This window comes from Acinonyx jubatus, chromosome D2, assembly GCF_027475565.1.
Source record: "Acinonyx jubatus isolate Ajub_Pintada_27869175 chromosome D2, VMU_Ajub_asm_v1.0, whole genome shotgun sequence".
NCBI lineage: Eukaryota > Metazoa > Chordata > Mammalia > Carnivora > Felidae > Acinonyx > Acinonyx jubatus.
Window position 1 is genome coordinate 32,845,753 of NC_069393.1, and position 26,846 is coordinate 32,872,598.

General features: G+C 35.9%; 1 protein-coding gene across 6 annotated transcripts in view; it reads right to left on the reverse strand.

Moving 5' to 3' along the window:
- The window catches only part of CFAP70 (cilia and flagella associated protein 70), a 103,866-nt gene that overhangs the window by 31,380 nt on the left and 45,640 nt on the right, over positions 1 to 26,846 (reverse strand). For 5 of the 6 annotated variants that reach the window (XM_053207505.1, XM_053207506.1, XM_053207507.1 and 2 more), the window contains exons 11-20: positions 24,419 to 24,589; positions 24,158 to 24,238; positions 22,487 to 22,578; positions 17,355 to 17,415; positions 16,845 to 17,039; positions 15,230 to 15,361; positions 9,862 to 9,987; positions 4,234 to 4,367; positions 3,997 to 4,112; positions 3,572 to 3,794 (exon numbers count right to left, since the gene is read on the reverse strand). In XM_053207505.1, the coding sequence (XP_053063480.1) occupies positions 3,572 to 3,794; positions 3,997 to 4,112; positions 4,234 to 4,367; positions 9,862 to 9,987; positions 15,230 to 15,361; positions 16,845 to 17,039; positions 17,355 to 17,415; positions 22,487 to 22,578; positions 24,158 to 24,238; positions 24,419 to 24,589 (1,331 nt within the window). The remainder of the gene's footprint in view (positions 1 to 3,571; positions 3,795 to 3,996; positions 4,113 to 4,233; positions 4,368 to 9,861; positions 9,988 to 15,229; positions 15,362 to 16,844; positions 17,040 to 17,354; positions 17,416 to 22,486; positions 22,579 to 24,157; positions 24,239 to 24,418; positions 24,590 to 26,846) is intronic. The other variant, XM_053207508.1, reaches the window with a different exon arrangement.

Genomic DNA, 26,846 nt, shown 5'->3' on the forward strand with positions numbered 1-26,846 from the left:
TTAAATTACAAATACTTGAAATTTTCCTATATATCGAGTCATGAGCTGGTAAATGTTCAACAATTGGCTTTTGGCTATGTGAGAAGGCTGATTTGTAGTGTTTACTGATTTCTATGATATAAAGTCCCCAATCATGGCTGATTTCAAGAAACCAATGTTACATCACTGAATGAAGAGTTAGGAAGAAATGCACAATAGCATACCATTATGTAATATTTCTACATATGAATACAATTAGATATAAATAACTTCAACAGTGTAGATGATAGTAAAATAATAAAGAAGTAATAAGTTTTGAATATTAGCTTTTTTGGGTAGTTTTTGTTGTTGTCTTCATTTTACATGGAGCTTTATATTTTAAGACTTCACGTAAGTGCTCACAATTGCTACTTGTAAGGATTTTTTAACTCTTTATTTTGAAATAATTATAGATGCAAAGGAAGTTGCAAATACAGAGCATGTAGTTCCAATGTACCCTTACCAGCCTCTCTTCAATGGTGACATCTTATACAACTATAGTATGGCATAGTATCAAAACCAGGAAATTGATACTAGTACAAAACTCTTTAGTGCACTAAAGACCTCATCTATTTTTGCCAGTTTTCATATACATTTGTGTGTGTGTGTGTGTGTGTATGTGTGTGTGTATGTGTATGTAGTTCTAAGCATTTTTATCCCATTTTATAGATTCTTTTAACCACTACCATAATCAAGATACACACTGTTAGGCAACAAAAGTAAAAATCAACAACTGGGGCTCTATGAAACTAAAAAGCTTCTGTACAACAAATGAAAACTTGTAAAAAAATGAAAAGGCAACCTACTGAATGGGAGAAAATATTTGCAAATCATACATCTGATAAAGCGTTAATGTTTAAAAAATATAAAGAATTCCTACAACTCAATAGCAAAGAAAACAACAATTTTATTTTAAAAATGAGCAGAGGATCTGAATAGACATTTCTCCAAAGAAGACGTATTAGCTGGTCAACAGACACATGATAAGATGCTCAACATCACTAATCATCAGGGAAATGCCAATCATAACCACAATGAGATATCACCTCACATGTGCTAGAATGGCTATTATCAAAAAGACAAGAAATAATGAGTGTTGGTGAGGATATGAAGATAAGGGAACCCTTGTGCACTGTGGTTTGGAATGTAAATTGATGCAGCCACTATGGAAAACAGTATGGAGTTTCCTCAAAAAATTAAAACTAGAAATACCCATATGATCCAACAATTCCACTTCTGGCTTATCCATAGGAATGAAAATAAGAACTTGAAGAGATATATATACCTTCTCATGTTCATTGCAGAATTATTTATAGTAGTCAAGACATGAAAGCCACCTAAGTATCCATCAATGGATGAATGGACAAAGAAAATGTGGTATACAATGGAATATTATTCAGCCATCAAAAAGAATGAAATATTGCCATTTGTAACAACATGGATGCATCATGAGGATATTATTATATAATATTAGCATAATGTTGTTATGCTATAATATCCTATATTATATATAGGTATGATATGATACAGAGAAAGACAAACCCAATATGATCTCACTTACATGTAGAATATTAAATAAAAAAAACAAGAACACAAAAAAAGAGCCTTGAAATCATAAAGAATAGATTAGTGGTTGCTAGATACAGGGTATAAGAGGTAGGTGAATTGGGTGAAGGTAGTCAAAGGGTACAAACTTCCAGTTAGAAAATAAACAAGTCAGGTAATGTACAGCATGGTGACTATAGTTAATAATACTCTATTGTATATTTGAAAGTTGCTGAGAGAGTAGATCTTAAAAGTTCTTATCACAAGAAAAAAATATTGTAACTGTGTGTGATGATGGATGCTGAGTAAACTTACTGTAGTGATCATTTTGCAATACATACAAATATTGAATCGTTATGTTGTATACCTGAAACTAAATAATGTTATATATCAATTATACTTTAAATTAAAAATATACAAAGAACTCTTAAAACTCAACAATAAGAAAACGAAGCCTGATTTAAAACTGGCCAAAGGGGTGCCTAGGTAGCTCAGTAGGTTGAGTGCCCGACTCTTGATTTCAGCTCAGGTCATGATTCCAGGATCGTGGGATCATGTCCCACATCAGGCTCCATGCTGAACGTGGAGCCTGCTTAAGATTCTCTCTCTTGTGCTCTCCCTCTGCCCCTCTCCCCTGATCTCATTCTCTCTCTCTAAAATCAAAAAGTAAAAACAAAAAAAATGGCCAAAGACCTTAATATGCACCTCACCAAAGAAGATATACAAATGGCACATAAGCATATGATAAGATACTCCTCATCAAATGTCATTAAGAATGTTAATAAAAAGAGAGACTACACATGGGTAGGGGAAAGGAGTGTATGAAAAATCTCTAACCCTTCCTTTCAACTTTGTTATGAACCTAAAACTCCTCTAAAAAATAAGTCTATTAAAAAATAATTGATTAATATAAAAAATTAAATAAAATTTAAAAACCTAGATGAAATAGATGAATTCCTAGAAAGTATAAAATACCATGAATAACACAATAAGAAATACAGAACACAAATACATTAAATATTAAGAAAATGAAATGGTAGACACCTTCTTCTGCAAAAAACAAACAAAAAAACCCACCCAGGCTCTTGTTTTATGGTTGAGTTCTGTCAAACTTTCAAGTCAAAATCAATTCCAATCATGTATAAGTTGATAAATAATATATATGTTGGTAAAGAATAAATCAGAAAATTCTAGAAATTTCCTAGAATTCAAAAATTTTAGACATGCAAAGTCACTGATGGTGACAGAGAGATGCTTGGTGGTTGTTTGGAAATGGGTGCAAGAGAAAGAGATTCAAATGGGCACAAGGAGAGTTTTGGAGATTTGGGATATGTTCATTACCTTGATTGTGGTGATGTTTTCATGGGTGTGTTCATATGTCAAACATATCAAATTGTATGTGTTAAATATGTGCAGTTTATAAATGTCCATTACATCTCAGACAAACTGTTAAAAATACATGCACACAAAATAATAATGCGCAACAACATATAAACAAAATACCATATACAAGAAACACATAAACAAAAACCCACATATTAAATTAAACACATTAGAATGATTGATTCTCTAAAATGGAGGAAAGGAGAATGGCAATGAAGGACAGGGAAAAAAGGGTGTGTGTGTGTGTGTGTGTGTGTGTGTGTGTAAATAAATAAATAAACTTAAGAACCACAAGAGAGGGATTGAGAGTGTTGGAAAAGAAAGTGATGGGATAATGAAAGAAATTTACTCTGCTACAATGATACCTTTTTTATGCATACACAGAGACAGTAAATTCTCTAAGATTCAAAAACCTGAATAGCAACAGTGAAAACTTCACACTTGCAAACATATGAATGAGGAAATATTTAGAAGGAGTCTTTCTTGGTGTACCTGGGACAACTCAAAACTCCATCTACTAACTCATTTAACAAATATTTGCCAAGTACCTACAATTTGCCAGTTCCTATTCATAAGGCCACTAATTTTCCTAATAGCCACTCATCATCTCCGTTTCCTGGTCTTACCTGCTGCCGCTTCCACCGTCATTGCTGTTGCAGAACCATTAGTGATTCCCCAAGGGCCTAAACTGGATTCTACTTTCCCTCCTTCTTCAATGTACTCTACAGTACCAGTGCCCCTCTGCTTCGCTACTTGTGCCTGAAGCATTCGTGCCTGAAGTTGTTTGAAGGCTTCATGAAATGCCATTTCCATTCGAATATCATTGTTTTGAATTTCATAGTACAAACCTGAAGAAAGAAAAATGCTAAAATAAATGTGACTGGTTTTCTACCACCATATACTAAAGAATTGCAACATTTCACTTGTCTTTCCAAATTTTTTACCAAAGTTTAAGAACTAACTACATGATGAGTTATTAGAGAATGAAAAGAGAAAGGGAGAATCTTATAATGGAAAAAAACACATTGATATCACAGGAAAATACCATACCAAGTAAAGTCCAGGCTACAACATTAGTTGGTTCCAAGCAAGTAGCATCCTCAAAGAAAATTTCTGCCTGCTCATAGTTCTCCATCAAGACAGCCAGGACACCACACAGCAACAGGCTGAGAAGAGACCAGCAACGTGATTAACAACATGGTCCCGTGTCACAGTCATGGAACCAAGAAAATTTCTTACAGAAGCTTATCTGCTCCTACTCATTCTTCACTTATCTTCCACCCATACCTGTGGATATGATTCTGGTTGAGGGAAAGGGCTCTCCGAAAACACTCCTGTGCTTTGATGTTGTCCTCAGTTAGGAGGCAGAAGGCACCGTAGTCCAGCCAGTGTTCCAAGTTCTGGGGCTCACGGACCAACCTCTATCACATGAAGCATTAGGAGGACCAAGATTATTGCACAGTATGTCATATTTTTATGCACATAAAACCACAAATACCATAAGTTTTATGAAAGCAGAAACTATGTCATTTTTTGTTTACCACTGATTTCTGAATGTCTAGCACAGTCACCGTTCTGGTTTATAATATGTGGTGAATAAATATTGGAATGATTTAAAAATTAAATTTTCAACTCATTCCTTCCTAGTGTCAATGTTCTGGTTACCATAAGCTTATCCAATTACTTGGAAACCTAGATTCATTTTACAGTTCATTTTAAAGATTCATCGATAATCATTTTTGTCATAGCCTTGAGATGGCAAATACAAATTTAAGTACAAATATGAAAAAGAAGCATCTCATAATAAGTGAAAACTACAAAATACTGTTGAAACAATTAAAGGTGACATAAATAAATAGAAACACATCCAATGTCCATAGATTGAAAGACTTAATATTATTAAGATGTCAATACTGTCCAAAGAAATTTACAGATTCAATATAATCTCTATCAAAATCCCAATGATATTTTTTGCAGTAATGGAAAAACCCATCCTAAAATTTACATGGAATCTCTAGGAACCCTGAATAGGTAAAACAAACTTGAAAAAGAACAAAACTGGAGGACTCATACTTCCTGATTTCAAAACTTACAAAACTATATAATTTGTGTGGTACTGGTATCAAGACAAATATATAGAACAATGGGATAGAACAGAGAGTTCAGAAATAAATCCTCATATTTATGGTTAAATGATTTTTGACAAAGGGGCCAAGACCATCCAGTAGGTAAGGACAGGCTTTTTTTAAAAATATAATTTATTGAAAAATTGGTTTCCATACAACACCCAGTGCTCATCTCAACAAGTGCCCTCCTCAATGCCCATCACCCACTTTCCCCTCTCCCCCACCCCCAACAACCCTCAGTTTGTTCTTAGTATCCAAGAGTCTCCTATGGTTTGCCTCCCTCCCTCTCTGTAACTTTTTCCCCCCAACTCCCTCCCCCATTGACTTCTATTAAGTTTCTCAGGATCACCTATGAGTGAAAACATATGGAATCTGTCTTTCTCTGACTGACTTATTTCACTTAGCATAATACCTTGCAGTTCCATCCATGTTGCTGCAAATAGCCAGATTTCATTCTTTCTCATTGCCATGTAGTATTCCGTTGTATATATAAACCACATCTTCTTTATCCATTCATCAGTTGATGGACATTTAGGCTCTTTCCATAATTTGGCTATTGTTGAAAGTGCTACTATAAACATTGGGGTACATGTGTCCCTATGCATCAGCACTCCTGTATCCCTTGGATAAATTCTTAGCAGTGCTATTGCTGGGTCATAGGGTAGTTCTTTTTTTAATTTTTGAGGAACCTCCACACTGTTTTCCAGAGCGGCTGCAAGGGACACACTTTTCAACAAACAGTGCTAGGAAAACTGGATATCTGCATCCCCATGCAAAAGAATGAACTTGGACCCTTACTTAACACCATATAAAAAAATTAATTCAAAATGGATCAAAGACCTAAATATTAATGCCTAAAACTATAACAACTATAACACTTTGAGAAGAAAATATGTCACAATAGCTTCATGATTCTGGACTTGGCAATGATTTCTTAGATATGACACCAAAGGCACAGGAAACAAAAGAAAAAACAGACAAATTGAACTTCATCAAAAACTTTTAAAAAACTTTTGTACATCAGGGGCACCTGGGTGGCTCAGTCAGTTAAGCATCTGAATTGGGCTCAGATCATGATCTCATGGTTTGTGGGTTCAAGCTCCCCATTGGGCTCTGTGCTAAAAGCTCAGAGCCTGGATCCTATTTCAGCTTCTGTCTGTCTGTCTGTCTGTCTCTCTCTCTCTCTGCCCCTCCCTGCTCATGCTCTGTCTTCTCTCTCAAAAATAAACATTAAAATTTTTTTAATTAAAAAAAACCTTTTGTACATCAAAAGAAACTATCAACAAAGTAAAGAGGTAACTCATAGAATGGGAGAAAATATTTGCAAACCATATATCTGGTAAGGGGTTAATATTCAGGATATATAAAGAACTACTAAAACTCAACACCAAAAAGTTAAACAACCTGACTCAATAATAGGCAAAGGACTTGAATACACATTTCTCTGAAGATCTACATATGGCCAAAATACATAGAAGATGCTCAACATTACTAATCATTAGGGAATCAAACCACAATGAAATACCACCTCATACCCATTAAGAGAGGCAGGGTCAAGAAAACAGAAAATAACAATTGTTGAGGATGCAGAGAAATTAGAACTCTTGTAAACAGCGGGAATGTAAAAATGGTGCAGCCACTTTGTAAAACAGATGGTTGTTCCTCAAAAAATTAAAAATAGAATTACCATGTGATACAGCAATCCCACTTCTGTATATATACCCACAAGAATTGAAAGCAGAGTTTCAAAGAGATATTTGTACATCCATGTTCAAAGCAGCAATATTCATAATAGCTAAAAAAGTATAAGCAACCCAAGTGCCCACTGACAGATGAATGGGTAAGCAAAATATGGTATATACATATAATGGAATATTAGCTAGCTTTAAAAAGGAAGAAAATGCTGACAGATGTTACAACATGGATGAACTCTGAGAACATATGCAAAGTGAAATAAGGACATAAAGACATAACATATGATTTATATAGATTGATGTTTTGAAGTTGTTATAGTCTGAATATTCCTCTGTCAATTAATTTAGAACATTAATTCCAAAAAATCTGGAACATATTTTCCTACTAAAAAATTATAAATGTAAAAAGATGTTCAAAATAACTTGATATTTGAGAAATGCAAAATAAAACCACAATGAAATACCACTTCACACCCATTAGAATGGCTATAATTGTTTAAAAGATGTATAATAATAAGAATTAGTGAGAATATGAAAAAAATGGAACCCTCATCTATTGCTAGTGGGAATATAAAAGAGTACAACCTTTTGGAAAACAGTTTTGCATTTCCTCAAAAAGTTAAGCATAGAGTTACCATATGACCTAGTAATTCCACTCCTAGGTATACACCCAAGAGAACTAAAAACATATGTCCATATTAAACTTAAACAATAAATGAATGTTTATAGCAGCATTATCCATAATAGTCAAAAAGTGGATATTAGTCAAATACCCATCACCTAATGGACAAATAAACAAAATGTGCTCTATCTATACAATGGAATGTTACTGAGCCATAAAAAGAAATAAAATACTAATACATACTATGACATGAATGACCTTTAAAGACATGCTATTTTATAACTGGCAGTTTGTACCTATTGATCCCCTTCACCTGTTTTGCCCATTCCCCCACCCCCACACAACTGAACACCAAAAAAACAAATAATATGATTAAAAATGGACAGAGGACCTGAATAGACATTTTTTGAAAGAAGATGTACAGATGTCCAGCAGATGCTTGAAAAGATGCTCAACATCACTCATCTTCGGGGAGATGAAAATAGAATAGCTAGTGTCAAAAAGACAAAAAATAACAAGTATTGGCAAGGATGTAGAGAAAAAGGAACCCTTGTGCACTGTTGATGGGAATGTAGATTGGCGTAGCCACTATGGAAAACAGCAGGGAGGTTCCTCAGAAGATTAAAAATAAAAATATCATAGAACCCAGTAATTACACTTCTGGGTATTCACCCAAAGAAAACCAAAACACTAATTCAAAAACATATGCACCCCTATGTTTATTGCAACATTATTTACAATAGCCAAGATATGGAAGCAACCTAAGTGTCTATCAATAGCTGAATGGATAAAGAAAATGTGGTGTGGGTGTGTGTGGGTGTGTGTGTGTGTGTGCGTGTGTGTGTAATGGAATACTATTCAGTCATAAAAAAGAATGAAATCTTGTCATTTGCAACAACATGGATGGGCCTAGAAGGCACTACACTAAGACAAATAAATCAGACAGAAAAAGACAAATTCCATATTTCATTTATATGAGAATCTAAAAACAAAGCAAAACAAACAGCAACAAAAAACCAGAAACAGATTCATAAATACAGAAAATTGGTAGTTGTCAGAGGAGGAGTGGGAGGATGGGTGACATAGGTGAAGGGGATTAAGACATACAGACTGCCAGTCATAAAATAAATAAGTCATAGGAATGAGAAGTACAGCACAGGGAATGTAGGCAATAATGTCATAATAGCTTGTATGGTGACCAATGGTATCTATGCTTATTGTGGTAAGCATTTTGTAATATATATAATTGTTAAATCGCTATATTGTACACCTGAAAGTGTTGAATACAAATTGTATTCAACTATAGTTCAATTTAAAAAAAGAATATCATATAAATGACACCATACAGTATGTAACCTTTTGACAGTGTCTTCTTTCACTCAGTATAATGCCTTTGAAATTCATGCAAGTTGTATTAGTAATACATTTCTTCTATTGCTGAATAGATTGTATGGATAAGCCATAGTTTATTTAGTCACCCTTTAAAGAACATTTGGGTTGCTTCTGTTTGAGCAATTATGAATAAAGTTTCTGTAAGCATTCATGTACATAAGATTTTACTTCTTTAAGGTAAATATCCAGGAGTAGGTCATATGGTGAATGTATAAGACACTGCCAAACTATTTTCCAGAATGACGTTATCATTGTGCATTTCCTCTGACAAAGTATGATGGTTCCAGTTGCTTTGTATCCTCATTAGCACCTTGTATTGTCAGCATTTTCACTGTAGTTACTCTAATAAGTTGTAGTGGCATCTTATTGTGGTTTTAATTTGCATTCCACAATAGCTAATTATGTTGAATATCTTTTCATGTTCTTATTTATCATATTTAGTGAAATATCTGTTCAAATCTCTTGCCCATTTTTATTTAGTTGTTTTCTATTGTTGAATTTTAAGAGTTCTTAATATTCTGGATACAAATAAATCCTTTGTCAGATATATGTCTTGCAGATATTTTCTCCTTTTCTTTCTCTTAATAGTGTCTTTTACAGACCACACATTTTTAATTTTGATGAAGTTCCATTTATCATATTTTTCTTTTATGTATCATGCTTTGGTGTCATGTCCAAGAACTCTTTACCTAACTCCAGATCATGAAGACCTTCTCCTTTGTTTTCTTCTAAAATATTTATCGTTTTATGGTTTAGATTCAGATGTGTGGTCCATTTTAAGTTGATTTTTTACAATGTTTGAGGTTTAAATCAAAGTTCATTTTTTGCATATGGATGACCAGTGATTCTAAAGCCATTTATTTGAAAAGATTGTCCTTTCTCCATTGAATTTCTTTTACATGTATGTCAAAAATGTAGTGGCCTTATTTGTGTGGACATATTTATAGACTCTATTTTATTGATTTATGTGTCTATCCTCTCATCAGTCCTGATGGGTTTTAAATAATTAAAAACTACTATTTGTTATACCCATATTACACAAATAATAGTAATAACAACTACTGGAAAGATCTTTAATTACCTCTTCATAATACACTGCTGCCATTTCAAAGTTCTCATTGACTTCTGCTTCAAATGCGAAGAGTCGAAGCTGTTCATTGCTTGCATAAATGGTTGAAAGAGCGTGTTGGACATCATCTGGCATGGTCTGTCAACATCAAGATGTTAGTTAGACAAAACAAAGCAATTACAAGTAGAGAGTCTTATAAGAATAAACTAGATGGGAGACCTCAGTCACGAGGTTGAAAATGACATTGCAGTTTCTTATAGTTCAATATAGTAAGAGAGTAAGAGTGAACCAAGAGAGACATATCAAGGATGAAAGAGAAGGTCAGGTATATGAATACCAACAATCTAAGCTCATGGAAGTGAGTAAAAATTAATTAGAACAGAACTCTCCTCCTCAGCACTTAGGGCAGTCAAAATCCTTAAGTAAGCCTCCTTTGACCTCAAACAGCTTCCTTAATTTTCTCTTGTGTATGGGATGAATATTATCATTTTTAGGTGCCATGACATGAAAAAGGTTGGTTAGCACTAGCTAGAATCTTCAAACATCAAAAAAATAGGAGACTAAGGATAAAGCTTTGGAAGTTACCTTTGCACATTCAGTGGGATATATAAATATATCCCCAAAAGGAAACATTTTAGAAATAGCCAGAAAGGTAGGGAAAAACCCAGAAAAATATTATGTCCTATATACCATCCAGGAAAGCAGTTATAGTATAATAAGTAATCTCCAGGATCAGAAGCTACTGCCAAGGAAGACCTCCAATTCTTTAGAATTTAGAAGTAAAAAAATTATCAGTGACATTAATAAGTAGAGTTGCTAAGGGATGTAGAGAGTAAAGCTTAATTTGAGATGGGCCAAAGAGAGCTCCTGGTTACAGATTATGTCTCTGTTATTTGTTCTTTTTGATTTTGATGATCTTGACCTCCAAATTCCTCCAGCAACATACTACAGTGCCTAAACCAGAAATACTCTACCTCTAATATCCTGTTCCAAGAACCTATGTTATAAGCCTTCAATCTTTTTGTCACTTAATCCCCTTAAAACTACTCTCTGACTTTATTTCCCTCATTTCTAATATACCTGTCTTTTCCCAACTGTGTAATACCGGACCTCATGGCCATCCACTCATACTACTCTTACCAGCAAACTCAGGTCCCAGGCACCTTGTCCTTTGCCTGTACTTGGCCTGAAAATTCCCAAATTAAAACAGTCCTACAGGAGCTGCTGATTGGTCCAGAGGAAGACTGCATACACACAGAAATCTCTGAGCTGCCACAGATTCTTTGGCATTCAGTCTTAGCTAAAGGCCTTTCATACTCAGTAATCTATGTATTTGTCCTTGTTTAGCAACACATTCCATAATACTATGATGCAGTGTCTAAATTTTCTTTCTTCAAGCTTTTCATTCAACCCTTACTCCCTTCATTGTCCAGTAAACACATTACTTCACAGAGGAAATGGAAATCATCGGGCCAGGGATACCTCAGCTTTTGAACACCATACTATATAGTTTATTTCTGTATCCACTGTATCTCTTTACTTTCAGTCTGAAGAAGCATCACATCCTTCTCTGTTGCAAGACTAATCTTTCCATCTAACTTCTTGATTCTTTCCCATTTGTATATACCCTGGGTTTGCCATCAATTATTCTCTCTTTCCTTCTATTTTTAATTTCTCCCAGTCTGCTGACTCCTTCTCCCAAACCGATGGACATGCTAAAGGCATTTCTAGCTTAAAATGAAAACCTTGATAATCTCTGGCTACTATTTTCCTACTTCTTCCTTTTATCTTCCAACTTCTTTTTCCAGTTTATTTATTTATTTTCAGAGAGAGAGAGAGAGAGAGTGCACAATCAGGAGAGGGGAAGAAAATAGAAGGAGAGAGAGAGAGAATCTTAAGCAGAGAGAGATCTGACATGGGGCTTGATCTCAGGAACCTTGAGATCATGACCTGAGCTGAAATCAGGAGTCGGACACTCAACCAAGTGAGCCACCCAGGCGTCCCCCAGCTTCCTGAATTTATATTTATCTGTTTCCTAAGCACTCATTTACTCCACAATTCATTATAATTTGAATCCTCTCCATTAGTCCAATGATACTGCTATGTAAAAGTTAATAACCTCCTTATTTTCAGATCCAATGAAAACTTTTCAAATTTTGTTTTTCTTTTTCTCCAGTTTTATTCAGATATAACTGTCGTGCATCACTGTGTAAGTTTAAGGCACATAGCTTAATGGTTTGACTGACATATATTGTAAAATAATTACCATAGTAAGTTTAGTTAGCATCTATCATCTCACATGGACACAATAAAAAGAAAAAAATTTCTTGTGGTAAGAACTCTTAGGATTTACTCTCCTAACAAGTTACAAATATATCAAACAACAGTGTTAGCTATAGTCATCATGCTGTACATCATATCCCTGGTGCTTGTTTATCTTGTAACTTGAAGTTTGTATCTTTTGACCGCCTCGTTCCAATTTCCCCTTCCCATTCCCCAGCTTTTGTTTTTCATAACTCCTAGGAATATTTGACAATGTTGACTACTTTTTCTTCTTAAAATTCTCTGCCCTTAGCTTTTGTGACACCACTGTCTTCTGGTTCTTTTGCTCTTTTAACAATTCACTTATCTCCTTAATTAATTCTTTTATTCATCCATCCCTTAAATGTTGGTATTTCTATAGTGTTCCAGCACCAGCTTGCTTCTCTCTCTACTTATGTTTTCCTCAGCAGCTCCATCTATAACCATAGTTTAACTAGCATCTACAAGTATATCTTGTTTTATTGAGCTTCAAAGATATTGCTTTTTTTATTTTTATTTTTTTTACAAATTGAAGGTTCATGGCAACTCTGTGACAAGCAGGTCTGTTGGTACCATTTTCCAATAGCATTTGCTTACTTGTCTCTGTGTCACATTTTGGTACTTCTCACAATATTTTAAGCCTTTTTATTGTTAATTATATTTGTTACGGTGATCTGTAATCAGTGACTAGGACTCAGTGAAAGCTCAGATGATGGTTAGCATTTTTTAGCAATAAAGTTTTTAGGTTTTGTTTTTGTTTTTGTTTCTGTTTTAGAGAGAGAGTGTGTGTGAGCTGGGGAGAGGGCCAGAAGGAGAGAGAGAATCTTAAGCAGGCTCCACACTCAGTGTGGAGTCTGACACAGGGCTCAATCCCATGACCCTGGGATCATGACCTGAGCAGAAATCAAGAGTTGGACGCTCAACTGACTGAGCCACCCAAATACCCAGCAATAAACTATTTTTTTAAATTTTTTTTAATGTTTATTTATTTTTGAGAGAGAGTGAGACAGAGTGTGAGCGGGGGAGGGCCAGAGAGAGGGAGACACAAAATCGGAAGCAGGCTCCAGGCTCTGAGCTGTCAGCACAGAGCCCGACGTGGGGCTCGAACTCATGGACTGCGAGATCATGACCTGGGCTGAAGTTGGACGCCCAACCGACTGAGCCACCCAGGCGCCCCTAAACTATTTTTTAATTAAGGTATGTACATTGTTTTTCTAGACATAATGCCATTATTGCACATGTAATAGAGTATAGTATAGTGTAAATATAACTTGTATATGCACTAAGAAACCACAATATTAATTTGACTCACTTTATTTTGATATTTGCTTTATTACGGTGGTCTAGAATCAAATCTTCAGTATCTCCAAGGTATGCCTATATGCACTTATGGCTCCCCAAATCTCATCTCCAGCTCAGATCTCACTCTTGAGAAAAATCCCACAAGAGCTAATATTCAAAAGTAATTTCAATATCACCTACCTCCCACTAAATCTGCTTGTGTTGTATTTCTTGTCCCACTTACTGGTACTACCTGCTACCCAGTCATTGAGCCTTAAACTTAATCTTTGCCCCCTTTTCCTACTTACTATGTAATAACCAGTTAACATCACCAGTTTCACTGCATCTAACCCAACTGACACACTGTTATCAGTGTTTTTCATAAAATGTAGATTTGATCATACTATTCCCCAGCGTAAAATAATTAAATTTATTGCTTCCAAAATGCTAATAATAGAAAAGGCAAAACTTCTTTCTGTGGCATACAAGGTCTCCATCCATATTCCCAACTCCCCTACTAGGAACTTATTGATCCCTGGCTTCACCTCCTGCTTCTCTGTTCCTTAACCAGTTTAGCATCCGTTCCCGAACTATATGCAGTTTCTGTGTATTCCATATGCTTCCAAGTTTCCAAGCTTTTGTGATGTTACCTATGACTCAAATACTCTGAATCCTCCACCTTGAGAATTTTTTAGCCTTCAAGCTCAAGCCACAGCTCTTCTGTGAATCCTTTCCTGACAGGTCTCAGGGCAAAGTTGATTACTTTTTATTTAGGCATCTCCTAACCTGCTTTACCATGGACACACCCCTTCACAGCATTGACCTCACCCTGCTACACTTATTTGTATTTTATGTCTCTCTGTCTACTAGACAGGGATTCCTTGGAGGCATAAGGCAACAGTAATTACCACCTAATGTTCAATTTTCAAAGCAATTCATCCAAGTCATCTGTGCCCAAGGCAGGATTGTTCTCTTAATGCTAGCTAGAATACTGGACATTCCTCACCTTCCTCTTCCAGAAAGGCTAGACAAGTTGAAAGAAAAAATGATGGTGACAGAGAAGAAAATCAAGTGAAGGAAAGAACAAATAGAATAGAGGGTTTGAGGAAGCATAGCTGCTTAGCGACTACCAATAGGACAAAAAGACTTTGGTTTTTGTCATAGTTTTCAAATAAACCACAACTGTATACATTTAAAAATGAGCAAATGAAGGCAATATGCAAGCTGTGCAAATACAGATATAAACAGATAAATGGGAGGAGGGGGGCACCTGGGTGGCTCAGTCAGTTAAATGGTCAACTCTTGATTTTGGTTCAGGTCATGATTGCACGGTTGTGGGATCAAGTCCTGTGTTGGACTCCCCACTGAGCGTGGAGCCTGCTTGGAATTCTCTCTCTCCCTCTCTCTGCCCATCCTCCCCACAAAATAAATAGATAAACTTAAAAAAAAAAAAAAAACAAAAAACAGACAAATGGGAGAAGAACAGGCTACCCGTCCAATGAAAAGGCATGTTTGAAGCATCATTGTCATATAGGTCCAATATCTGAAATCTCATAATGTTTCTTGGTTTTGATTGCCAATATCAGAGAACAAACTGAGAATTACACACATTCACAGAATAAATAAAATGATGATTTTTGTTTTACAATTTGCATTAGCCGATTTTATTTATTGTTTTAATCGATCACATTTCTCTTTGCTGAATTAAGGAAGAAAGGAATCAAGGAAGGAGGGAATCATTCAGAGACTTTGAGGCCTTAAAGAGAAAAGGAAAGGCTCTCAGTTATTGATCACCTACCTGGTTTAAGGCCACATGCATCTGATCCACCAAGAACACATAGAGCTCACTAATAAATGTCTGCAGTTCCTCCTGGCTTTCAAATGATGTTGTCTTCAAATACTTCTCTCTCACAATCTTTACTACAGCATGCTGTAAGAGGTATAGATCACCCATTTGATAACAGAGTCCAGTACCATGCTGACAACACAGGCCTCCCTTGAGCATCTGGTATAAGGCTCATCAGAACTTCAGAAGATGATTGGTTTCTCCCTTGGTGACTGATAAGAGTGTCAGCTCTGATTTTCCTCTGATTTTCGACATACTCTGCATGACTTCTTTTCTTAACGTCATCACTAATATAGTCAATGCAGAACTCATATCATGTGAAGAGAGTTATAAAGCTAAAGAAGACCTCAGCATTAGGTTTATGTATTACATCTCTCATCATGGCCACATGATACAAGAGAAAAAGGCCTGATTTGACAGTCTAGAGAATGGAATTCTGGTTCTAATCCTGCCACTGTACAACCTCAAAAATTACAGTTAGTACCTCATTTTCCTCATTTGTTATATGGATGTGTGTTTCTGGTATTATTATCTTACTTCAGAAGATGATTGAGAAGTCAAAGAAAGATAACAGGTAGGTGGTGAAGCTTAAAATGCTGTACAAATAACATATTGCTATAGCCATGACAGCTTTTATTCCCCTTAAGTTAATGTTATTGTCAGGTTTTGTACTAAGCAGTTTCCATGCATTATATTATTTAATTCTCATAATGAACCCATGTGATAATATTAGTATTATCCCTTATTGTTAGGCAAAGAAATTGAAGCTCAAAGAGATAAAGTCACCATCCAGCTAGTAATGGCAGAACCAGGAATTAAACTAAGTTGTAATCATGCCATCTACTGAGAAGAGTGTTTTGCCTCCATCAGCATCAGTGTTTTTCACTTTATTACTTCCATGTGCTTTCTTTTTATCTGTTTAGTACAGGACAGGACACACAGTAAATGCGCTCAGAGAGGCAATCCAGTGTAGCAGTTAAGAATATGAGTTCTGGAGCAAGATTGCCTAAATTTAAGCCCCATCTTTAACCTTTACTATCTCTGTGATCTTAAGGAAATTACTTAGCCAGTTAATATTGCATTTCTCCATCTGTAAAATGAGGAATATCTACCTCATAGGGTTGTTGTGAGGATTAAATTAGTAAAATTTGAAGCATTTAAAAATTTGTCTGGTGTAAGCAAACACTCAATAAATGTTAGCCATTATTATTTGGGAAATTATTATTAAGTAAATATTTCTCAAATCTTAGTGATTGTGTGGACGATGGAAAGGTTGGCAATGGGAGACAGAGTAGTCATGGAATCAGTAACATGTACAGAGTTTCATCCCTGCAACATGAAACCTGTCTCAAAACTTGCCCCCCTCAAGTAAAGACTTAGTTTCTTAAAAGCTCACACTTGGAATGGATACTGAACCATTCCAAGGCTTTGCACAAGTAGAGTTTGTGGCATTCTATCATAAGGCACATTGCTAGCAAGAATGTGGAAGCATAGCTGGACAACTATAATTAAGAATGTAGAGAAGATGCTTCATAAAAATCCATGGAATAATTAAATGAATATTTACCTTGAGTTGTTCTTTGAAAGCAAAGTATTTTCCAGAGCAGTTAAGTTCATAGTTGAGCTGGCACTTCTGTTCCTCTAGGGTTTCACTATCCATATCACTCCCTAGTTTGGCCACCTGTTTTCCAAACATCCTGTGATACTCATCCAGAATGGCTCTAGAAATATTTTTGATCTGCATGTGGTAGTCACTCACCGCCTAGGAAAATACAAAATGTCTGGAAAGAGGCCTCAGAGAGATCAAGATGTGTAATGGAAGTCTGAAAGTGGATTGGGTTTTACATTCAATACTGCTTTAGGTACAAATTGCCCTTTTCAGCTCAGAGACCAGCCAAAGACTAAACATTATACACTATTCACTGTCTGCCACTGGTCACAAACAAAACCAGGAAGGGAAATATATGCAGCTACAATTTCTCACCCCTCTGGAAAACATACTGAAGAGTCCATGCCTTATTTTCAAATGGGTATACTCAACATGTTGTTATAGTTTCACCTTAGCTTTGGCACTTGCCTTTTGAGCTCCTCCTGTCCGACGGGTAAGAGGCGGCCTTGGCGGAATCATATCCTTGACCCTGTACCAGGAAAAAAAAAAACAACAAAAAATAAATAATGATCCGCAGATTTATGTTCTCTTATTCATACCTCCAAAGAGCCTATACGAGGGAGATCTAAGGTCTGTTCCCACATCACACTTGATCACTGTGCATTTCTCTCATATAAAAGCCTAGATGTGAACCATAGAACAATATATGGCTGTGAACTAGATAGGGAAGAAGCCAGGAAGCAGCTACTCAGAAACTAACTAAGTTGTACTTTTTTTGGCTAATTTGAGCCCTGGCTTTACTCTCACACATTTTTTTTAAACTGCTATTGCACTCAAGAGACTGTTTGACTCAGGAGTTGGAAAGATATGGGTGTTATGATTTTAGGTGCACTCAGAAGAGTCTCTGATAGCATGAAGTTTTGGAAATCCAAATGGTACAAGGCAAGTGAAAGCTTTTCTTTCCTGTCCATCGAGGATAAAAAGTGTACTCTTGGTCATAATTTATGACTGCATTCAATTACAATAATGATACCAGACTTTGTGGTGAGTAAGAAAGTATATTTTGTCACTGTCAACCTACTTATGCTAAACTTTCTACCTTCCATTTTCAGGAGACCCTACAAAAACTAGAGGAAATTAAGTTCTAGTTCTTCCTCCTTGTAGCTTCAGATTCCTGCTGAAATATATAGTACTGCCTTAAAGTTTATAATCAAATTCACAAATTCAATTTTTCTTTAATAGGTCATATGTAATTGTATATCTCTGCTCTTGATTTCTAATTTTAATTTTATTTAATAGGTAATAGTGTCATGATTCAGAACTTAAGAGGCATGAAACAACATATACTAAATTGTCTCCTTGTTATTAGCCTTGTTGACAACCTTGTCTTCCAGCCACCCAATTTCCTCTCCAGAGACGTTATCTATTCACTCATTCAAAATATATACTGACTGCCTATTATCCATCAGTCACTTTTCTAGATGCTGGGGATAGAGCATAAAACAAAGTAGATAAAAATTCTTGCCCTCATGGAGCTTGAATTCTAGCAGGGAAAGAAAGACAATAATTAAGATAAATATGTTAGTGATATGTGCTGTGAAGAAAAATAATGCAGGAAGGCAAATAGACTATGTTGGGAGCTAGGGTGGTGAAGTAGGGAAGCACATTTCATCAAGACACTTTACTGAGATGCTAACATTTGAGGAAAGACCTCAGGGAAGTGAGGAAGCAAGTTGTGTAGATATCTGGGATAAGAAAAGTATAGGCAAAGAGAACAGAAAGTGTAAAGGCTTTGCTGCAACAATGTGCTTGGCATGTGTGAGGAATAGCAGGAAGCAAGTATGGCTGGACTGAAAAAGTGAGAGCAAAGTACATACAGAATATGTAAGGAGTTGTAGGCCATTGTAAGGACTTTGACTTTTACTCAGAGTGTGCTAGGGAGTCACTGGTGGTTTCTGAGCAGAGGAGTTACATCAGTTGACCTCCATTTTAACACAATCATTTTCGAATGTTGTATTAAGAATTGTCCAAATGTCCATCGACTAAAGAATGGGAAAAAATGTGGTACATCCATACAGTGAAATCTAATTTAATAACAAAGAAATGAAGTACTGATACATGTTACGTCTTGACAGCATTACGTTAAACATGAAAGTTGCACACATCCTAGGATAGGATACATGCTCAGAAAAGACCAGAGAAGACCCCAAGCTTCCACCACTGACTGACCTACAGTCCCAGTGCAAGCAGGAAGTGAAGGTTGAGGCAGAAATGTAAACAGCCTTGTTAAGTGTTAAAAGAATGCTCCAGTATGGAATCATTTGCAGACAAAAGAAATATTTTTTGTTTTATTTTTATTTGTTTGATTATCTTAAGATCTTGGCATTTAAGGAAATCTCAATCAAAACATTGGCTGAAAAAAACAAACAAACAAAATAAACCAACCCACATTGGCTAAACACAATCTACAACTTCAACAATTAAGAACAGCAAACCCTGGGGAAGGGGAAAATCAGATTTCCAAAGTTTGTATAATATCCAAATGTCCAGTTTTCAACAACAAAAAATCACAAAATGTACAAAAAACATAAAAGTGTGCCTCTTTCAAAGGAAAAAAATAAATCTATAGAAACTGTTCCTGAAGAAGTCCACACTCAGACTTGCTACAAAAAGATGTGAAATAAAGCAATTTACTCAGGCTCAAGAGCTAAAGGAAACCACAAACAAGGAAAGAGAAATCAGGAAAATGATGTATAAACAGAAAGAAAATAGAATATCAGTAAAGAGACAGAAATTTTTAAAAGAACCAAACAGAAAGTCTGTAGTTGAAAAGTACAATAACAGAAAGGATAAATTTACTAGAAGGTTCAACAGATTTGGTCAGGCAGAAGAAAGAATGAGCAAATTTGAAGAGAGGATAATTGGAATTACACAATCTGAGGAACAGAAAGAAAAACAAATAAAAAAAAGTAAAGAGAGCCTAAAATCTGTGGTACACCATCAACATACACAGTGTGTGTGACCAACATATACCCTATGAGAATCCCAGAAGGAGAAGAGAGAGAGAAAGGGGCAGAAAGAATTATGAAGAAATAATGGCCCCAAACTCCCAAAATATGGAGAAAGACATGAATCTATATATCCAAGAAGCATAACAACTTCCAAGCAGAATAATCTTGAAAAGATCTACATTAAGATAAATTGTAGTCAAATTGTCAGAAGCCAGAGACAAGAGAAAAACTCAAAAAGCAATGAGAGGAGTGACTTGTCACAAAGATAAACAGATAATTTCAATAATGTCAAAAAGAATAACACAAGCCATGGAGGCCAGAGGTACTAGAGTAACATATTTAAAGTTTTGAAAGAAAAAAGAATGCCTGCCAAAAATTCTATATACAGCAAATTATCCTTCAAGAATGAAGAAGAAATTAACAAAATAAACAAAAACTAAGAGTCTATCTTAAATACAGAGAACAAACTGAGGGTGGATGGAGGGGTGGGGAGAGGGGAAAATAGGTGATGGGCATTGAGGAGGGCACTTGTTGGGATGAGCACTGGGTGTTGTATGTAAGCCAATTTGACAATAAATTATATTTAAAAAAACTAAGAGTCTATTAGTAAGACCTAATTTATAAGAAATGCTAAAGGGAGGGGTGCCTCAGTGGCTCAGTCAGTTGAGCATTCGACTTCGGCTCAGGTCATGATCTCAAAGCATGAGTTCAAGCCCTGCATCGGGCTCAGGGCTATCAGCATGGGGCCCACTTCAGTTCCTCTGTCCCCCTCTCTCTCTTTCTCAAAAATAAATACACTTAAAAAAAAAAAAAAGAATGCTACAGGGAGCCCTTCAGGCTGAAATGAAAGAACAACTAGTCAGTAACTGTAAGGTAACTGAAGAATAAGGAACACTGGTAAAGGTAAACATGAAAGCCAGTATTATTGTACTTCTGGTTTTAAACTCCTTTTTACTTGTTTGGGGAGCCTGGGTGGTTCAGGTCATGATCACACGGTTCGTGGGTTCGAGCCCCACATCGGGCTCTTTACTGACAGCTTGGAGCCTGGAACCTGCTTCAGATTCTGTGTCTCCTTCTTTCTGTATCCCTCTCCTGCTCACCCTCTGTTTCTCTCTCTCAAAAATAAACAAACAGTAAAAAAATTTTTTTAAATAAAAATAACCCCCTCTTTACTTGTTTGTAGAAGGCAAATGCACAAATTGTAATTAGAAATATTTGCTAATAGGCACACAATGTATAAAAATATAATCTGTGACAATAATAATATAAAAAGGGAAAGATGGAGATATAGAGAGGCAGGGTGAATAGTATTGAAACTTATTTGGTATTATTCCAATTAGATTGTTAAAGGTTTAAGATGGTCATTACAGGGCACCTAGGTGGCTTAGTCAACTAAGCATCCAACTCTGGGTTTCTCCTCAAGTCATGATGTCATGAGTTCAAGCCCTGCATAGGTCTCTGCACTGTTAGTGCTTGGGATTCTCTCTCTCCTCTCTCACTGCCCCTACACTGCTCTTTCTCTCAAATAAATAAACAAACTTAAAAAAAAAGATGGTCATTATTATTTCCAAGGTAACCACTAAGAAAAAAGAATGAAGATTCAAATTACTAAAATCAGAAATAAATATGGGGACAGTACTCCCCATTTTTATAGAGGTAAAAAGAATTATAAGAGAATACCATGAATAGTTGTACATCAACAAACTGGATAACCTAGATGAAATGGACAACTTCCTAGAAACACAATCAAAGCACTATGGTACAATATAAAAAAAGTTTTTTAAAAATTGCACTTATTTATATGTGACATGGGTGTGTATGTGTGTATTTTAGGAACTTTAACTCCAGAAGGATAAATACCAATTTTTTAAAAATGGTTATCACTGGGGCACCTGGATGGCTCAATTGGTTAAGCATCTGACTCTCGATTTGGGCTCAGGTCATGATCTCATGGCTTATGGGATCAAGCCCTGCATCAGGCTTTGAGCTGACAATGCAGAGCCTGCTTGGGATTCTCTCTCTCTCTCTCTCTCTCTCTCTCTCTCTCTCTCTATCTCAAAATAAGTAAATAAACATTTTAAAAAGATTCTTAAGTGGTTATCACTAGGTGAGTAGAAATCTGAGTATTTTTATATGCTTGCTGATCTCAATTTTCTCAAAACCTTGACTTTTTTTTTAAGTTGATGTATTTATTTTTGAGAGAGACTTGGGGAGGGGCAGAGAAAGAGGGGGAGAGAGAATCCCAAGCAGGCTCCACACTGTCAGCACAGAGCCTTATTTGGGGCTTGAACTCACGAACCATGAGATCATGACCTAAGCCAAAATTAAGAATCGGGCGCTTAACCAACTGAACCACCCAGGCATCCCTTGATTTTTCTTTTTTTTTTTTTATGCTGAGCATATACTGCTTTTGTAATAAGAAGACAACTATAACAAAAGAAACTTAATCTGGGCTAAAAAATCAGAAAACTGTCTGCTGCTTAGTCTAGGGAAATTATATTTAAGGAGACAATCTGAATTCCTTTTATTTATATCTAAAATGTTTTTGCAAAAAATATATATATAAATATAAGAACCATTGCTACACACCTTCTGGCTAGCTCCTCTGGCATTCGCTTTGGAACCAAGGCTTTGTCCAGCTGAATCTCCAACACAATGTATGTGCCTGCTTCTACATATTGCTGTAAAGATATTTTTCTCTCATTTATTCTTTCCATTAAGAACAGATATTTATGAACAAATTTTAGTAACATAGGATAATATATACAATATAAGAAAATTGCATATACAACTATACATATATAGTGTGATCTTGACTGTCAAAATATTCTTTATATAGAAAAATAACTGGAAAGAAAAATAGTTACAGTGGTTATCTCTTGCATAAAAGGATTTTCAATTTTATTATTGGAAACTTCTACCTCAGCTGAAGCACTGTTTAACTTGTTCAATACTTTTCTTGTAACTGTTTTAAGTGAATGCTATTCTTTCTGCCACCAAATCTTCCAAGTCCAAGCATTTCCAATCAGAAATATTCTGACATTCCCATTCACAGAATCCACATCACCATCTACCAGCTGCAGTTTGATGGACATTTCTATCCAAATTTTTTTCCAGCACCCTAAATACAGCATGTCCAAAATTTATCATTTCCCTTATATTGATCTCTCTTTGACTTATGATTTTGTAATCCTTCTCGAAAGTGAGGCTTGAAACCTGCGTTATCTTTAGCTTTTCTTCCTCAGCACCCTTAAAGCTCCCCAATTCCAAATCTTGCCTCTTCAAGTTTCTGATTTTCCTTACTACAATCTCTTCCCTAAATCAAACTATCATCACACACTCACCTGTACAATTAGAAAAACCTATAAACCAATATTTGAAGCCCCTACCCCAACTTCATTTTCTCTGTTTTCACTTCCTTGCAAGAGTTCTACCCTGAAATACATAGGAGGTCTTATTTCTACATGACTTAAAAATCATTAATAGGAGTCTCCAAGATGAAGCTCAAGAGTTCCTTATCAGCTACATAATGAAGTCCAAACTTGTTAGCAAATCTTTCAGTCTTTCTGCAACTCAACACAGCCTCTCTCTCCTTTCTCACCTCCGTCTAGAAATTCTCGTTTCTTTTCATCTCTATTCCATACACTAAATTAACTGATACACTCTAAATTCTGCTACCTTCTTTGTGTCCTGACTTGGGCTGTTCCTTTGCCCTGAAATGCCTACCCTCTCATCTTCATCCGGCAAACTATTCTCTTCATCTTTCACTACTTAGCTCAAATGCCAGCTCTTCCATGAAGCCTTCTGAGACTGCTTTATCCTAGGAGCGATTCATCTGTATTATGTGAGCCCAAACAGCACTTTTATTTGTACCTCTATTATAATATTCATCAAAATTCTGTGTTATGGTTAGTTATGTACCAATCTGTTTCACCCACCAGACTGTTGAGTGTCTTGAGGGCAGATGAGTAAATGCTACAGATGATGCATCTCTGCATGATTTCTAATATATAATACAGTAGAATTACTAAAACACATAATTTTTTAATGTTAGAAAGGACCTAAGGTTAATTTGGTACTACCTGCTCATTTTAGAGAGTCTCAACAAGACAAAGAAATTTACCCAAAGTTATAAACTAGTCATGGCAAATATGGGATGGTAATTGAGATAATGAGAATTTTTCACAATACCATACTATCCTGCTCAGTAAAAAACTGATGAATTTAAACTTAATTTTCCAACTCTTTATGCATAGTTACCTGTCCTTCTGGATTGTGGCTTAGAGAGGGTTCAAATTCCAAAGGAGTATCTGAGCTCTGAGATTTTATACTAGGTGCTTGCTGAAAGAAAATGAACATGCCTCAAAAACTGAATTCTTACATGGTCTTCCCAATGGCAGGAACAATGATCATTAAGTTGTAACAAAAGGCAAACTAAATTGATGCAATTCACCCAATAATCAGTACAAGCCTGTGAAATGTAACAAAACTAGCAAAATCATCACCTTCTCAACAACCTACCATATCCCCAGGCCTAGGCCTTCCTTCTATATCCTTTTCTTTGACTGCTTTATCTTCTTTCAGGTTCTTTGAAACAACTAGTTTAGACAATGGAGAATTAATTCCTTCTATTTTATTATTCTGAATCAAATGATGGCCAGTATCCCGGAACAAGCTAAATAAACATTTGGTCTGAAAAGAAACAAAAAAAAAAAAAAAAAAAATGCAGTGAATCACAGGTGAATGAGACAAATTTGAAAGAAACTCACATTATTCTTTAAAAACATTTAGTTTTCTAGATAATTTCAACATTGTAGAATCAGAGGGAAATAGGGAAAAGAAAAACTTCACTGAATCGCCATACTTGTTGAACAGGTAAAACCCTCATAGAAAATTAGCTATCTATCCTATCATTTAAATTATTACAATGAGATTGTTCAACATCGCTTGGTTTTGGTGTTTCGTAACTCTTGTTCCTAGAAAACTTTTAATTTTTGATACATAATTTCAGATTAACTTTAAATGGTAGATATGGGAAATAGGTTCAAGAATTCCTCACATTTACACAAATGGGTTAAAAAGGGTTAGGGCCCAGAGCTGCTGCAGGGCAAAAGCCCCCAAGGTTAGCTAGCTAGACTAGCTAACTAGTAACTTGTTATCTTTAAAATTGCATGCTCCATCAATCTGAAACTTTAAAGAAGACAGCTAATCCGTTGTATCACCTACAGGAAACTACTTATCATCTGGCACCAATATATTACTGTGCTTTGACCACAACTTTAAATGCTACTTTCCTCCCAGACCCTTTGCTTCTTACACATATGAGTTAATGATTCCTGTTTCCGTCTGCACACTCACCACGTATGTAAAATCTTGAGAACTCAATAAATATGGAGACGAAATCCCTGTTCAGGGCTCTTGTCTCCTCCCAGACATTAGCCTCTCTCATTTTCATTTCTGTGTCAGTGTCTGCTCTCTTGTCGGACAAGAGAGAATTTAGGATTCCTGATCTGTAACAGGTAGAATTTATTTCTGCATAAGAAATATCTAATTACTACTTGCCTATCAACTATAATTGGAAAAATAGGGCAAGTTTAAAATTCAACCTAAAAATTTTGTATGGGAAAATCAAACTATAGATAAATGAAGAAGAATCGTAACATTTTTTAATAATTTTTTTATGTTTATTTATTTTTGAGAGAGAGAGAGAGAGGGAGACAGAGCGTGAGCGGGGCAGGGGCAGAGAGAGAGAGTGGGACACACAGATTTTGAAGCAGGCTCTAGGCTCTGAGTTGTCAGCACAGAGCCCCACGCGGAGCTCAAACTCACGTACCATGAGATCATGACCTGAGCTGAAGTCAGATGCTTAACCAACTGAGCCACCCAGGTCCCCCAGAATCATAACATTTCTAAATAGAATTATGCTGAGTGAAAGAAGCCAGACTAAAAAACAAAGAGGGGAAGACTGGTCAGAGGTATGAGAGGATAAGAACAGACACAAGAAAGTTTGGGGGGGGGCAGGAAATGGATATTTGCCTTATCTTGATTGTGGTGATAGTTTCACTGATGTGCTATAAATATTCATATACATGTCTTTGTGTAAATGCAGGTTTTCAGTTCTCTTGGGTAGGTTCTTAAAAATGATTTTGTTGAGGGGAGCACTTGGGTGGCTCAGTCTGTTGAGTGTACAACTTTGGCTTAGGTGCTGATCTCATGGTTCATTAGTTCAAGCCCCGCACTGGGCTTGCTGCTGTCAGCACAGAGCCCACTTCAGATCCCCTGTTCCCCTCTCTCTCTGTCCCTCCCTCGCTTGTGAGAGCCTCTCTCTCGCTCTCTCTCAAAAATAAGTAAACATTTTAAACAATGATTTTGTGGGTTGTACGCTAAGTTAATGTTTAATACAGATTTTCTATGTAGTTTTTCTACCAAGTATTAAGATTGAAATATTGAAATTTCTAAATGTCAGATTATCTCTCTTTCAATTCTGTTAGTTTTTGCTTTAAGTATTATGAGTTTCTATTGTTAGGTGTGTATACATTTATAATTTATATATTTATTTTACACAATACTTTGTAAATTCTTTCTGATTAATTGACCCTTTAATCATTATGACATGCCACTCTATGTTGTTAGTAATACTTCCTGTCTTGAAGTCTATTTTGTCTGATATAAATATAGCCACTCCGCTCTGTTATGTTTTCTATTTGCATAGCATATTTTTTCCAACCATTTGCTACAATCTCCATGTATCTGAATCTAAGTGTGTCTGTTTTTAAATAGCATATTATTGAATCTTGATTAAAAAAAATTTTTTTTTAAATTCATTCATCAGTCATTTTTGAGAGAGAGAGAGAGACAGAGTGTGAGTGGGGGAGGGGCAGAGAGAGAGGGAGACACAGAATCCGAAGCAGGCTCCAGCCTCCAAGCTGTCAGCACACAGCCCGATGTG